General features: G+C 46.2%; 1 protein-coding gene across 1 annotated transcript in view; it reads left to right on the top strand.

Moving 5' to 3' along the window:
* PKD1 (polycystin 1, transient receptor potential channel interacting) overlaps positions 1-16,458 on the top strand; it is a 120,188-nt gene that overhangs the window by 51,054 nt on the left and 52,676 nt on the right. The window contains 9 exon segments of the mRNA XM_081170802.1: positions 852-1,035; positions 7,787-7,995; positions 8,961-9,076; positions 9,169-9,295; positions 10,256-10,530; positions 11,695-12,453; positions 13,100-13,231; positions 13,922-14,097; positions 14,667-14,800. Coding sequence (XP_081026928.1) covers positions 852-1,035; positions 7,787-7,995; positions 8,961-9,076; positions 9,169-9,295; positions 10,256-10,530; positions 11,695-12,453; positions 13,100-13,231; positions 13,922-14,097; positions 14,667-14,800 — 2,112 coding nt within the window.

A 16,458-nucleotide genomic window follows, 5' to 3' on the forward strand; every position in this document is an offset into this window, starting at 1 on the left:
GTTATATTTAAGCTGGCAGTTTTTGCCAATTCTAGTTTCCCATAAGACTTCAGTGAAATGTGGTAGACAAAAGAGATGCACAGAACTTGTGATTTGAGAGTGATTATGTCAGGAATTTCAATCTTGACATAAATAAAGTTTCTTGAGGAAATGCAATAAAGACCAATGATTTTATTGAACAGAAATAGGAAAGTGTGTGTTTGATTCATGTGAATATTTATCTGCATATGTACACACCATTTTATAGTATAGTTAAATGAATTTATTAGAAAAGATTAAGGACTGCAACTTACAGGTATTTTTATGTGCATTTAATTTAGAACAACATTTTATTGAATCAAGTAATTAACCCCTAGTTAATTATTTCTGTTAGTGTTAAATTCAACGAGCAGGGTGGGGGTGGAGGTGTTGCCTATCAACCAGGCCAGGCCTAGGAACCAGGCAGAGTGGCCTGTTATTTCCTGAGATATCACATGCCCTGATTGACTGTCCACTTTTGAGGGGGTTTCTCTTCTGTGTGTTTCGTTGAATGTCTCCCTGCTCTCTACAAGACCTGGAGCAACAAAGGCAAAACCTCTCTATTACTTTCTCCTCAAATTATACATTGTTTTTGTCCAGTTTTGCTCAGTAGAGAGCTACTATGATTTCTTTTCTCCCTATACTCATCCACGTTATTTAGGTGACTTTTGCTAAAATAAGCTTTGCAAGGTAACGCTCTTCATTTTGGCCTTGGCTGCCCTGGGGTTCTTCCATGACTTTGTTGCCATAGCTTGGCCAGGAAAGACAAGAGTCTGACCCTTGAGCTTCCAGGAAGCAGCCTGAACAATGACATGTTGATGCTTCCTCCACAGCGGTCCAGCCAGTGTGCCCCTTGGATAGCGTGGTCTTCCCTGGCAACAGCCACTGCTACTGGCTGGTGGCAGAGAAAGCAGAATGGCCGGAGGCTCAGCAGCATTGCTGGGAATATGGCAACGGTACTCTGGCCTTCGTCAGCAGCCCCCAGATCCAGAGTTTCTTAGTGTCCCGCGTCACCAGGTAAGTGATTAAAAGATAGGTGGTTCTTTAATTACCTGCAATAAGGTGATAACTTGTTGAGGTTAATAATAATAATAATAAATAAATAAATAAATAAATTATTATTTATACCCCGCCCATCTGGCTGGGTTTCCCCAGCCACTCTGGGTGGCTTCCAACAGAACACTAAAATACAATAACCTATTAAACATTAAAAGCTTCCCTAAACAGGGCTGCCTTCAGATGTCTTCTAAAAGTCTGGTAGTTGTTTTTCTCTTTGACATCTGGTGGGAGGGCGTTCCACAGGGCGGGTGCCACTACCGAGAAGGCCCTCTGCCTGGTTCCCTGTAACTTGGCTTCTCGCAACAAGGGAACCGCCAGAAGGCCCTCAGCGCTGGACCTCAGTGTCCGGGCAGAACGATGGGGGTGGAGACGCTCCTTCAGGTATGCTGGACCAAGCTCTGGGAGGGCAATAGAGGGCGCCTAACAACTTCCAACACCCTTACATAGACACAAACATAGCTGCATGAGGAGTATCCACCCATGATAAACACCTACCCGGAAGCGCAGGATTGTGAACATGAGATTCTGCTCTTAGCAAGGGACCAAATTAGATCTGTGGAAGGAGTGTTCTTCAGTCAATCATCCAAAACCCATTAAATTTTGTTTCCACTGATAAAGAGCATCTCCTCCTCTTCCCAGCCTCTTAAATGATTAATTTATTGCACTATTTCATCTTCCCCTTTTCAGACTGATTGCCAGACTCCCAAAGTATTACGGACGCATTGCAGGCTTGAGTCCTGACACTGCTGAATCTGTCTGGCAGATCTCTGTGCAGGGGGGTGGTGACAGGGGAAAGAACACATTAAGATTCAAGATGCCGTCAGATTTAATAATCAATGGAATTACACCGTGCTCTCTCTCTCCACCGCAAATCCCTTCACCTTGTATTAATCATGGCTGTGCGTGTGGCATTATGTGCTGCATTGGTGGCTAACACATTATTTTGTCATTGCCAGAAGTATGTTCTATCTCTAGTGTCAAGAGGCAGTAAATGCCACTGAATGCCAACTGCCAGGAATCAAAAGTGCAGAGAGTCATGTTGCACTCAGGTCCTGCTTAGGGGCTTTCCCTTGGGGCATCCGACTGGCCACTCTGAGAATGGGGTGCTGGACTAGATGGGCATTTGGTCTTAAGTAGCAGATCCACTTTGAATCCTGAGTTCAGACTCTGTTAATGGGAGCCATCTGTGCTAGGGTTAACCACAGTTAGGGCTGATGCAGGCGTACCACCCTACTAAGGTTAAAGCAAACTATGGGAGGAATGTAGAGGTGGACGCATCAACTTACACCCATCTCATTTCATTTTTGCTGGCGCTCAATCATAGATCAATCCGGTTTTGTCTGGATGTTTGAAAAGAATGCATGTAAAGTTCACATTTGAATTGTACACATAGATACATGTGATACCGCGTGTATTATTGAACCCTTTCCTTAAAAAGATGTGTTTTCCAATGCTTTTCTCTGTTCTTTGAAATGTGTGTTTTATATTCATTTAACTGTAAGAATGTGTGTGTGGAGGAGAGTTCCATACTTTTTGTGCTCTGAAACCGCACTGCAAAATCTGAAGGAGTGCAAAATCTGATTGCGTGTTGGGAGTTTCAGTCATTGAGCAAGCCCCAGATCCATCAAGTTGGGCCAGTCTGTTGAAAAAAGCAGACTGAACGAATTCCTCCTAGAGGAGGGGAAGAGAGTACACGATCCCATGACACAATCTTAGGTCAGAAACATTGCCTCTGTATCAGGCCTGCCTTTCCGTGATTTCATCAACCTCCAGCCCTCTGTCACTTTAAAGGCTACATTGCTGTACCATAGGTTTCCTCAAGACTGTGCAATTTGCGTTGGCTCTGCTCAATCAAATCCTTTGCAATTTGGCACCTATCCTGCCTCCACCTCATAGTGGGTGGAATCGGCAGCTCCTGTTGAGCCTTCCTAGACACTGCCAAGATACAGGACGTTCTACTTTATTCCTCTTTATTTCTTTCCTTCTTTGGGCGTCTCAAGACTGTCAAAGTGTTTTGCAGGAAGGATTCAAGCGCATACCAGGAAAGTTAGGTTTATGTAATTCAAGTGAATTTAGCGCCACAGAGCCACTTAAAAAAAAGGAAGAGGGGGACAGGCCAGTGCATTGAAAAGTGTGAGGTGAACAAATAATTTGTGAACATATAACATATAACATATTGTAAGAAATTGAAACACCCTGCAAACAAATCATAGAGTTGGAAGGGACCTGAATCTCCATCTAGTTTAACCCCCTGAAATAAGGGTTCAGTAAAGGCCAGATATAATCTAACCTTTGTGCAAGCAAATCAGCACTAACGCTCAGTAAACAGGACACCTGGAGGAGCTGTCCTTTCTTTTGTTGACTGCTTCTCATTACGTAGTTCACGATTCATCCGTCTGGAGGAAAAACAGCCAGTTTCCTCCGGCACTGGGCTCTAGCCGGCATCTGCTCAAATACCTCACAGACAAAAATTGAGAACATCTGTGCTTTATTCCCTTCAAAGTCCTTAACACAGCCTTCCCCAGCCTGGTGCCCTCCATCTGCTTTGGACTACAACTCTCTTCATCCCCCAGCCAGCACCCCATCTGGTTTGTTTCAAGAGCCATGCTGGCTAGGGCTGATGGGAGTTGCAGTCCAAAACAGCTGGAGGGCACCAGGTTGGGGAAAGGCCACTACCCTGATGAATCTTTTTTCCCCAGCTCAAGCAGGCCCTGGCCCCCGAGTCCATTTTCCCAACTGGCCCTTCTTCTGGATCCCAGATTTGGGCTTTTTTCAGGGTTGGAGTCTGAAATTACTGATACGCCCTCTCTGCCTTTGGGTTATGTCCAGTGCTAGTCCTGCTCTGAGCAGATCCGTTGAAATTGGTGGGATTGAACGCTGATTTGTGTGGGACTTATCTGAGTAGAACGTAGCTGGATACTGCTTCTTCGATTCATGTGCAGGCTGGGGTGTTGCTATGTATTTTATTTTATTTTGCTGGATGGGCTGAAGGCGGAATGAAACCCCCCTAGGGGGGGGATGGGGCGCAGTGGGGTGAGCTCCTTCCCAGCTGCCGTGCGCCTTGCTTTCCCTCTCACCCCCGCCCCGCGTCCCAGTGTCATCTACGTCCTGGTATTGCTGTATTTATTTGATCTGTTCTATTAGATAAACAGGGCGCAAAGGATTCCAAGCTGATGAAGTTTCCTCCTCCCGTCCGTCCAACCGCCCCCTCCGCCCCCCGCTCCTAGTTCAGTGATAGAAGATGAATTGGTGGAGCTACTGAGCATTTTCTTGGAAGGTCCTTCACATACTCAGTTTCTTGTGGGAAAGCAACTGCCGAAGGAATCTGTTTCCCATTAGCCTGTGTGGCAGCCAGAGAACCCTCTCTCCATCTCTCTCTCCCCCCCCCTCCGTTGATGCTTAAAAAAATTGTTTATAAAAAATATTTTTATGCCACCCACTCATATCAAAATCCAAGGTGGAGCACAATGACAAGTACTGACCCAGAAGACATAAGAACAAGGCAACGCCTGAAGTCTTTCTCCTCTTTTTCTTGCTGTTCCTCTTCTTCAGCCCACCCCCACCTCTCCTCAAGGTGTTGAGTGCTTAAGGAAGGAAATGCTTGGTGGAGAAGGTGCCCACTTGGGGTGAGGGCAAAATTTGATTCGCTTTGCATTTAAAGGTGAATCTACCTAATCCACACTTTACGAAAGAGTAGGTGAACGAAATCTACACTTCTCCACATTTTGCAATGCTGTTTTCCAGCCAAGTGACGTGTATAAAAATGTATGTACGGGGGGCGGGGATGCAAAGTGTGCATGGAAATGCAGAAATTAATAAAACTTTCCTGCAAAAATGCATTATGCTAGGGGAAAATGCTTTGGAAAAACATGCATAGTAGGGGAAAGTTGCATACAAAGGTTTTTGTGTTAGGAAAAATCCACATCCAAATGCTGATGCATTTTGTCATGAGGACTTTTCAAAAATAATAATCAGCTAACTGACGTGAAAATGTGGAGAACCAAATTTAAGACCGGAGAAATGAGAAATGGAGAGCAGCCAAAGCGAATAGATTTGCCCATCCCTTCTGCCCACTGACACACTTGCCCAAAGAGCCCCCACTTGAGCCAGTGGTCAGCAGGCGGGAGGTGCAGTCCATCTCGTCGTTTTTTCTGAGGGGGGCGGGAATGAGTTAAGAGTTAGATCATAGCTGGAATTAGGACAGGAAAATCTCCCTGGGCCTTCAGCGATGGCAGCGGCTTGGATGTTTCCTAGTCTCTAAGTGAAGCCAATTGCTCAGGAGCAAAACACAGTCAGTTTCTTGTTCTTTAGACATATTTTTGTAGCTTAAAAAGAAGAAAAAGCACGCCCTACTGGCTTGGAAGGCCAAGTTATTTTTGTCACTGTTTTTTCGCTGCAAAAGCTCTTTTTTGACATGACCTCATTTATTACTATGACCAGCAAAGAGCCTCAGTGGTAGGAGAACCACTTATTATCTTCTTGCAAGCTAAGCCATGCCGTCTTGTCTTATGGAAGACACCCACTACTTCAGCAGGGGTGGAGATGGGAAGAGGCTTGGTCACAGTTGAATTAATGTACTGGTTTATTGAAAATGTACTGCTTCCAACAACAACAAAAAGCACCCAAAGTGATTCATAACAAGAATAAAAGTACAGTAACACAAATACATAAACAAGCTAAAAGCATACTTTTACTCTGATTATCTAATAACTGGTGCTGTCCAGAGTGGCTCAGCAGCATGAGTGATAGGGCAATGCCTTATCTTGGAGTTACAATTTAAAAGGCACAACACAAAAGAAAAGGCAGTTGGAAGGGAGGAGGAAAGAAGGAAGCTCAGTTACTTAGATCTTAGTTACAAAGATATTGCAATGACCAGCTGGAACAGAGTGATTTAGAGAGGCAGAGCCAAAAGTTGGTGGCTCCAGGGTCCTGGTTCGCTCCATTTCCCACAGTCCGATGGAAACTGAGCCACATAGCAGTGGATCATCAGAGGCACCCAAAGAGGAGTGCTGCTCCTACAAGCCCCAAGCTTTCCCAAGGAGCAGCAGGCTGCTGTACTCAGAGGCTGATTTTGGTACATCTGGACAATGCACATTTCTCAGCAGCCTCCCTACAACAGAGACTGCAATTTCAGAGCAAATTCAAGTGGGAGAGAAATGTCCCCAATGGTGAGAAGGGTTGTTATTCCAACCAGATGTGTCCAGAGTGCTCATGAAATGTCAGGCTTTGAAAATGTGACATCTTCTTCCAGCCACGCTCTTTGCTTCTGCGGCTGCTAAATCATGCAGACATCCACTTCAGTGCCTCCACCCCTTCTAGCCGAGGTTGTTCCTGTGTTTTTGGACTCTGCTATCTTTTAACCTCCGTTAACTGGAAGAGAGAGCACTGTAAAAGTTGAAGCTGTCTAGGGCAAAATGGCCATGCAGGCTCAGGCTGTGTGGGAGTTGTGCCAAACATCTGGAGGGCACCAGGTTGGGGAAGGCTGCTGTATGAGGTGTCACAACTGAGAAAGCCTTCTCTCCAGTTACCACCCTCTCCCTACTTAAGGGGAACGTGGAGGAGGGCCCTAGGTGATGTTCAGTTAGGTTGAAAATGGTCCTTTAGGTCCCCAGCTCCTAAGCATAAGAATAATCTGCTGAATCAGACCAGTGACCCATCTAGTCCAGCATGCTGTTCTCATGATGGTCAACCAGATGCACCTGTAAGAAGGACCCGTGCACAAGAGCAGTCGCCTCTCCTGCCATTTCCAGCAACTGATATAGCAGTGTAAGGCCTTAAACATGACCGCCTGCACTATGAATTGTGCCTGAAAACAGATGGGCAGCCACTGCAGCTGTTTGAAAACTGGAAAAAGTGATCCTCCTAGCCAGTTCCAGTTCCAGTAGCCCCACAGTTCCATTTTGAACTAATGGGAATTACTGAGAGTCTGTTGTTGACAGTCCTGTATACAATTTGTTATGCTAGTCCAATGCAAGAGTTACCAGTGCTCAGAACAACAGCCCATTTCAGCACCAAGAAATTAGATGTTGGTTAGATTTATTAGGAAGGGTGGTAAATCACAGTTTCCATGGAGCTTTTGGCACAACCCTTCCAGCTTAATCTACTGACTGACCTTGCTCAGAAGCCTAAGCATTTCCTCCCGTTCTTCTTTAGGGAAGCTCCATAGCTTAGTGATAGAATATCTGCTTTGCATGTAGAAGGTCCCAGGTTCAATCCCCAGCATCACCAGGTAGGGCTGGGAAAAGACCCCTCCCTGCCTGAAACCCTGGAGAGCCTCTGCCAATCAGTGTAGATAATAATGAGCTAGATGGATCAAGGGTCTGACTCACTGTAAGGCAGCTTCCTATGTTCCTCTTTAAATCAGCCCTTGATTCAGAATGATGAAGACTAGAAGCTTGCTTTATTTTTAGGTGGTAGAGCATCTGATTTGCATGCAGGGCGTCTGAGGTTCAGTACCCAATGGCATCTCCAGGTAGGGCTGGAAATTACCCCCACCTGAAACCCTGGAGAGTGCTGCCAGTCAGTGTACACATTAATGAGCTAGATAGACTCTGTATAAGGCAGATTCTCTTTCTTACCTTTGGCACCCCTGCTCTTGCCTCCTCCAGTGTTGGAATTCGGATTGCAGACTCCTCCATGCATGCACTGGTGGTGTGCTTAATGCCTTGTGATTCCCTGATACTATTCTGGCCTTCTCTTCCCCAAAAAGGAGCTTGGATGTTTGGATCGGGTTCAACGCAAGCCCCAGCCCTCTGCAGCGAGAGGAAGGCTTCAATCTGCAGAGCTGTCAGAACTGGCTCCCTGGAGAGCCTCATCCATCCAATGCTGACCACTGTGTCCGGATGGGCCCGGCCGGCCAATGCAACACAGACCTCTGCACAGCCAAGCACAGCTATGTCTGCGAGCACAAGCCGCAAGGTGGGTGGCTTCATGAAGGGTCTCTCTTGGAGGCAGCTCTGTACTTAACATTAAAATTCTGCACCAAGAATTCTGCAACCCGGACAACACATTGTGCATCATTTCTCTCATCCTTTGCAGTCTTTTTGCTCTGTGTGACTTACTCTATTTTTTTTTTTTTCCTGGCTGGGAGGGAAGGACAAGGAGCCAGAAGTTCTTCCCCCAGTCCATGAAAATTATATCCAGGCACTGAGTAGGCTCTGCCCATCGGCTGCCTGGGGCAAGCTTGCTTTTTACAGAATCAGAAGACTGCTTGTCCGTCAAAGGCTTGTGGGGAGGAATTTAATAATAACTTTGGAAGATGCATACAGGTACATTTTCCCATTGAAAGTATCCAAATAACTAGAGAGAGAGTGACATTAAGACATTGAGAGCCAGTGTGGTGTAGTGGTTAAGAGCGGTAGTCACGTAATCTGGGGAACCGGGTTCGTGTCTCCGCTCCTCCACATGCAACTGCTGGGTGACCTTGGGCCAGTCACACTTCTGTGAAGTCTCTCAGCCCCACTCACCTCACAGAGTGTTTGTTGTGGGGGAGGAAGGGAAAGGAGAATGTTAGCCGCTTTGAGACTCCTGAAGGGGAGTGAAAGGCGGGATATCAAATCCAAACTCTTCTTCTTCTTCTTCTTCTAGATGGTGTCCAAAGTAGGTGCATCTTCCGTCCAATTGATTCTTCTGTTTCCCAATAGCTGTGATAGTTGAAAAAAATAAAAATGGGATTTTTAAAATATAGCAACAAATATATAACATAACTTGATATATGTTATGTGCTTAGTCTTGGGTCCTGCTTGCAGGTTTCCCACAGGCAACTGTTCAGCCACTGTGAGAACACGACTAGATGGGCTGATCCAACAGGCTCCTCTTAATGTCACTCCATAAGAAAAAGGAATAGAGGCTAACTTTCTTCCCTACCTGTTTCTTTTAAACAGAGATCCTTTTAAATGCTGAGCACTTTTACCTGGGCACTCCCACCTTTGATACTTCTGTGGCCACGAGCAACGCTACGGAAATTGAGGAGCTGTCAGCCCCGTCAGGAACGGTGGAGGTGAGGAATGCTAGTGGTTCCCTTCCAGCCCAGATCTCCCCTGCTAAGGCACCCTGCAGCTCTGTGAACCTTTTGAGTGTTGTGTTTTCCAGACGGTGGTGTTTCCTAGGTTGGAGTTCCAGCAGGAGGGTTATTTGGTAGCCTTGGAGCTTGTGACTCAGGAGCTGAAGAGGGATGTCCAAGTCCGGTTTCGAGTGCACCGCCCAGCACTCACAGGAGGTGAGGTGCCATTACGTGGCTTGCTGGGAATTCTTGCTAAAGTGAATCTGAAATATTTGTGCAAAAAGAAGGAAGTTGGTCTCCTGCCCCAGTTTCTGCATTGCATTGGAACGTTATGGAATCATAATATTGTAGACTTGGAAGGTACCCCAAGTCCCCTGCAATGCAAGAATCTCAGCTAAAACTCTTTGACTGATGGCAGTCAGACCTCTCTTTAAAAACCTTCGATGAAGGAGTGTCCACCACCTTTCCAAGGAGTCTGTTCCACTGTCAAACAGCTCTTTCTAATGTTTAGTCCGAATCTCCTTCCTTGTAATTTGAATCCACTGGTTCAGGTCCTACCCTCCAGAGTAGCAGAACACCAGGACTTTCTTGGGGCTGGCAGACACCCTTTTTATTGTGCATTATTCAAGATTATTTGTGCTCACGTATCAGGATGGTTATATACAATCCAGCTTTAAATACTCTTTGCACCTGCAAAGGTTTGGGGGCAGAGATGCTGCTTATTTTCCAATCATTGCATGCCCATAGCTTCCTGCTAAAACCCTGTAACTTTTCGTACCACAAATGTTCCAGCATTGTTGTTTTGTCCAGCTTTTGTTACACCACTGTTTGGAACTCTTAGTAACCCTTCAGCATCACACAAGAATGTCATAAGACAACCCACCCACCCCAGACAACATATTTACAAGCAGAACATAACATAAAAGGACTTGTTTTGCTCCCCCAATATTATTCTTCCCAGATATTATGAATGCAACAACTCAAATTTGTACCTTGATTTTTGGTTTCATGTGTTTCATTTTAACTTCCATTCAACTATATTTTACATCTGTTTCTTATATCTTACATGTTATGGAGTATTATGTTCTTGATTAAATAAATAAAATTATTAATATATCTCTGGAGCCCAGACAAGGCTCAGGCAATGTTTATCTGTTTTCTCCTTCCTGCCCATAGTCTGCAAGGAAGTCCTGAACACCATGGAGCTGTTACCCAATTTGGAAGAGAATGGGACATGGGCAGAAATGGAGTGTGCGCTTGGGCTCCTGTGGTGCCCTTTGACCAATACATGCCTTCCGCTACAAAACTGCTGTGATCCAGAGACTTGTGCCAACAACTCTGCCACCAGCTCGCCCAGCCCCTCTCCTCGCACTTGTGAAAACCAGTCAGGGCGGAGCGAACTCAAAGAGTCGCTTTTTACCTTGCCACCTGGCCCTTCCACACGGTACCTTGTGAGTGTTTTGAACCCAAAGTGCATCCGGGATATTTCTACCATTGTGCCATATTAAGTCACTCAGTAATATTTTCTGAAATCGATATACAGTGGTACCTCGGGTTACATACACTTCAGGTTACAGACTCCTCTAACCCAGAAATAGTACCTCGAGTTAAGAACTTTGCTTCAGGATGAGAACAGAAATCGCACGGCGGCAGCGAGAGGCCCCATCAGCTAAAGTGGTGCTTCAGGTTAAGAACAGTTTCAGGTTAAGAATGGACCTCCGGAATGAATTAAGTACTTAACCCGAGGTACCACTGTACTGAGTTTCAATTGCTTCTGGCTAGACTCTTTTTCTAATCCTGGCCGCTGCCCCCCTCCTTTCCTCTGAGGGTCTGTTTGGGCTCAGTAGTTAGTGCTACCTTGACTAGTTTTGCTTTGCCCCGTTGTCTGCTTCTGATGTGTTGCAGCCTGGGCTGCGTTGTTGGTTAGCAGAAGGCTTGTATGGGCAGATAGCTGCATTATTGACCAATCTGGTTGAGAAGATGTAACAGATGGAATTAAATAATATGCTGTGCAGTAACCAAGAAGGGCTGCGTTGTTGGTTAGCAGAAGGCTTGTATGGGCAGATAGCTGCATTATTGACCAATCTGGTTGAGAAGATGTAACAGATGGAATTAAATAATATGCTGTGCAGTAACCAAGAAGGGCTGCCAGAGTGGTTTACAAATCACAAAAAGGGGGGGAAACGATAGTCCCAGACCCACTGGTGGAGGAAGGGGTGTGTGGTGGGTGCGGTCCGCCCTGGGTGCCATCCCTGAGGGGGGTGACATCGCCGCACCCCCACGGGAGGCTAGCCCCACCCCTGGGTACACAGCATGTGCACCACTCCAGATGCCAGAGCGTCTAGCTCCGCCTCTGCCCAGACCTCAGACTTAGGATCACAAAAGGAAAATGGATTGGGAGCAAGAAAGAAATAAGCAAACTTGGGCACAATATCTTAGATAAATGAGTTCTTTTGAGCCTGCTGTACCCAGTTGGGTGTGACCAGCATAACCAACCCGTGCACCCAACACTTAACTCACAGTTGCAGTACAGGGGTGGTGGTGGGGCCTGCAGTGACCCATACAGAATGGACTGGGTTTGGAGTATCGAAGTGACCGTGACCTCTCTTTCACAGTTGCACTTCAGGAGCAAAGACACTTTCATCAGGCCAAATGACACTGTGAGCATCCAGCATGACGCAGGGCCTGGGGCCTTCATCCTTTGCCACCCAAGCCAGGTGCCATCTTACCAGATGAGTTACTTCACCCTGAACTCTTCAGACTGGGGGCCAGGCTCTCTCATGCACCCTGAGGCCGGTGGCTGGCATAACGACTCCACCTGCTATTTTAGGGTCCTTTCTGTTGCTGAAAAGACAGTAGCCATTATCAGGGAAGGGAATTTGGGTGTGGACCGCCCTGGCCTGTATGCCGTGAGGGCCACTGTAGAGAATGGAGTCTTCAGTGCCAACCTATCCTGTGATTTCGTGGCTGTCTCTCCAGTGTCGGGCCTCCACGTCATTTACCCTCCAGAGCAAGGTGGCCGAATCTATGTGGAAACCAATCACACTTGGCTGGTGGTGAAAATCTCTTCTGGGGTGAACGCAACTGCTGGATGGTTCGCGGGGAGCCAGAGCTTTCCCTTTGGAAGGAGCTGCCCACCTTCAGTCATCCCACTTGTGCCTGAGTGCACCAGGGACACCAATGATACCTGGTTCTCAGTCGTCATGCTGGAGAACATCGGGGGAAATGCCAGCACCCGAGTGCTGTGGGCAGAGAATGCCGTCAGCTCCCAGAACATCACCATCACTGTGAAAGCAGAGGATGCCATCCGAGGCCTCCGCGCAACCCCAGACCCAGAGACCAGAGTCTTGCTGAATAACCGTGTGGTAAGTAGGGTAAGGAGATACATTTGCTTTGGTTCTCCTTTAAGCACCACCCTGCCTTATCTGCACCTTCTGGAACTATGCACAAACCGAAATGCACTGATCCTTTGAAATTTGCACTTTTCTGAATTTTGCAATGCAGTGCTTCAGCCAAGGTATGTGTACAGAAGTGGGTGTGGGTGTAAAAAAATGCATATATTAGTGAAAATAACTTAAAATGCATTATATGAAGGGAAGTGGTTTGCAAAAATGTGTATGTTCAGGAATTGATGCACTAAAATGCTTATGTGTTCTAACTCAGCCTTCCTGCGTGTTTTGTGCTACAACTCGTATTATCCCTGGCCAACACTGCTATTTTGTACTACAACTCCCATCAGCCCCTGCCAGCACATCTGTGGCCATTACAGTCCAAAACATCTGGAGCCCACCAGGCTGGGGAAGGCTGTTGCACCATTTCCCAGCTAATCATTGTCAGATCCGTCCCTTTCTGAGTTCGTCATACTGTTTACTTCTCCTCTGCTTTTTGACAAAAGCGGTTTGAGAATGATGGAGCCCACTTGCCAGGGGCCCTGCTCTTAGAATGGTCATGATTTGAAGTGGAAAGTCACATGTAAACTTTTCTCTGAAACACGTGCCTGCCTGTTCCCATCCATTGCAGAGTTACGTCCCCATGATGGATGCCGGATCAGACGTTACCTTCCGGTGGACCGTGGACGATAAGCGCTCTTTCACGTTCTACAACGATGTCTTCCATGTTATTTACCAGACACCGGCTGTGTACAAGCTGTCGGTAAGTCACAGGCAGCTGCTATCAATGGCTACTAGCCATGATGGCTTTGCTCTGCCTTCACTGTTGAAGGCAACAGTGCTTTTGAATGCCAGTTGCTGGAAACCACAGGAGTGGAGAGTGGTCTTCTTCTCCTCAGGTCCTGCTTATGGGCTTCCCATTGGGGCATCTGGTGGGCCACTGTGAGAACAGGGAGGCTGGGCTAGATGGTCCCCTTTGGACCTGATCCAGCAGGTTCTTCTTATGATGGATCCAAACTACAAGCAATGGATCCAAACTACAAGAAAGAAGATTCCACCTCAACATTAGGAAGAACTTCCTGACAGTAAGAGCTGTTCGACAGTGGAATTTGCTGCCAAGGAGTGTGGTGGAGTCTCCTTCTTTGGAGGTCTTTAAGCAGAAGCTTGACAACCATATGTCAGGAGTGCTCTGATGGTGTTTCCTGCTTGGCAGGGGGTTGGACTCGATGGCCCTTGTGGTCTCTTCCAACTCTATGATTCTATGATTTTATGTTCTTTTGCATTTATGTTCTTAGTGTTGGGTAACAAGGAGAGGAATGAAGGGGTAAAAGCATGTGAGGATTTCCAGGATGTTTCTCTCTCCCGGAGCGGATGATGGAGAGGAGGGGGAAACAAATGCTGAAGGATGTCATGGTGCAAATGCCCCTTTCCTTTCTTTCCCCTTCCCTTATAGCTCACCGCCTCCAACCACGTCAGCAACGTCACTGTGGACTACAACATCACTGTGGAGAAGATGAACAGGATGAAGGATCTGGTGGTCTCTGAGATCCCACCCCTCGTCCCTCAGAACAGCACTGTGGAACTGGCAGCCATGGTTACAGTGGACTCTGCTGTGGACGCCACATTCCTGTGAGTTCTCCTGGTGTATGATTGGAACAAAACAGAATGAAAAAGAAGGGCTGTGCAGGGGAGTGTTTCCACTCCATGCATCAGGGGTTGGAAGCAGGTTTTCCATGGACTGGGCAGCTGTGTTGGCCTTCCAGCTTTTCCGTTACCTGCCTGCAACTGCATTGAATTGAATTGAATTGAATTGAATTAATTGAATTGAATTGAATTGAATGAATAAAACCACAATGCAATATAGAAAACCCAGAAATAAAAAGCCAATTATATAAAATACATTTTGGGGTTTTGAATCAATAGTTAAATGGTAGATCTTATTCTGATTGCCCCAGCTAAAAACCTTGCAACCTTTGCTGTCACCTGCTCATCTTGATCTGTCAAGAAAAAGGATACTGTGGCAGTGGTTGGGTGACCTAGAATGGACAATAAAAGAGGGGTGATAATCTTATTCCTCAAGTCTTTATAAAGAGTGCAAGCCAGAAGGGCATGTGCCACCGATTCGGGACTGCCATCTCCACAAGGAGATCTATTACCTGCCTGCAACTGCATGCCTTACTGCCTTTTCTGCTCTGCAGGTGGGACTTTGGAGACGGCGACCGTGTTGCTTTCCAGTTCAGGCCTCCCTATAATGAGTCTTTCCTTGTGCCAGACCCCAACATCCACCAGGTTGTAATTGGGCATAATGTATCGCATACCTACCAAGAATCAGGTGAGAAAAGGGTTCTGTTTTGTTTTTCGTTTGCAACCCCATGGCCAATTGAGCAAATTGGCAAAGTGTGCTTAGGACAGTTTCTACTTTCTGTGTAGATGCAAATCATAGCCATAGAACTGTAGACTTTGGAGGGACCCAAAGGTCCCTTCAGTGGACCTCCTGCAATGCAGGAATCACAGCTAAGTATCTGACTACTATTAGCACACAAATGGGCCCAACAAGCAGCTGGGAATTCATAAAATCATAGAGTTGGAAGGGACCACGCGGGTCATCTGTACCAACTCCCTGCAATGCAGGAATCTTTTTGCCCAGTGTGGGGCTCAAGCCCATGACCCAGAGATTAGAAGTCTCGTGCTTTACCGACTGAGCTATTCCAACTCCCAGAGTTCATTTTGTGGCCCCTTCCGCTTTTCCGGTTGCTGCTTCTTGTGTGCGCAGACAGCACTCAGTGGCTCTACAAAGCAAGTTCCTTTGAGATTGCCTCTCCCCAATGTTCTCCCTTGGCATTTTTGAACTACTTCTGGTGCTCTGCTCTGTGTTCCATCCCTGTGGGAGGTCAGGTTGACCTCAGCAAGAAGTAGTTAGCCAACTGGTTGCTATTAAGTGTGGTGAATAATGGCCTTGTATGAAAGTCCCATTGATGGATGGTCTTTGGAAGGCAAGTTGTCCTCTTTTGGTAGGATTCCTCCCCCAAATTCTCTCATGGCATGGGAGTTGTAGGACACCATACAGCGCCAATTGCAACATTTTATATTTCAGGAATTGTATATCATGAATGTGGTGTCTGATCCCAAGTTATCGTGACTGTCATGTAGTTTGCAATTAATTAGCAGGCAAATGCACTGTGGGGGTTTTATAAGAAAGGTTCCTGCACGAGGAAGAACCCGCCAAACCAACAGGGATTGTCACACAAAACCAGTGTGTTTGTCATTTGACTGACCAGCTAAGGAGCATTTTTGTGATAATTGCCTTTTCAGGGCTGTTAGAGCACACCTCAGGCCTCTAGAAGGGAGTTGCAAGACCTGCCTCTTCTGGGGACCGCTTGGGAACTTACTTATGTTCTGAGGATTTCTCCTGCTGCTATTTTAAGTTTTTCTTGTTTGTTCTTCTTATGAGGTTTTCTATGCATGATGTTTTGAACATCAAGCACAAAATGGTATAAATAAATGAATACGCAGAATGAAATTATCTGATAACATTCAAATCTGCATACGCTCTGTGTGGCAAGTGAAACCAATGTGCTCCAGATTCTGTGTTTCTAAGAGCAAATGGTGCAGATTAAGTACTTTTGCTTGATTTGCTCTCTCATTCTATTCTGGAAGACAGTCTCTGTAGTGCTGGGTGTTCCTCATTCGGTCCTGTCCCCTCTCTGACATGAAAGATGGGGATGGGGAAGAGAATCAATTCAGTTATCCCTTCATGGCAACCAACCTTACCTAATTTATCCTTTCTGAAATAATATTAGAACTGAAACTCGGCCATCCTCAGAAATTCACACCTCTGAATTTTGAAGTACAGTTACTGAAAACAGCATACAAAAGTTGGTTGTATTAGGGGAAATTGTTATATAAAAATGTGCATATTAGGCAATATTTTATAGAGAGATTTGTACAGTGGGAGAAATTAGCACTGAAATGCTGATGGATTTTCATGAT

The sequence above is a fragment of the Podarcis bocagei genome (assembly GCF_964188305.1).
Source record: "Podarcis bocagei genome assembly, chromosome: 14".
Classification (NCBI taxonomy): Eukaryota; Metazoa; Chordata; class Lepidosauria; order Squamata; family Lacertidae; genus Podarcis; species Podarcis bocagei.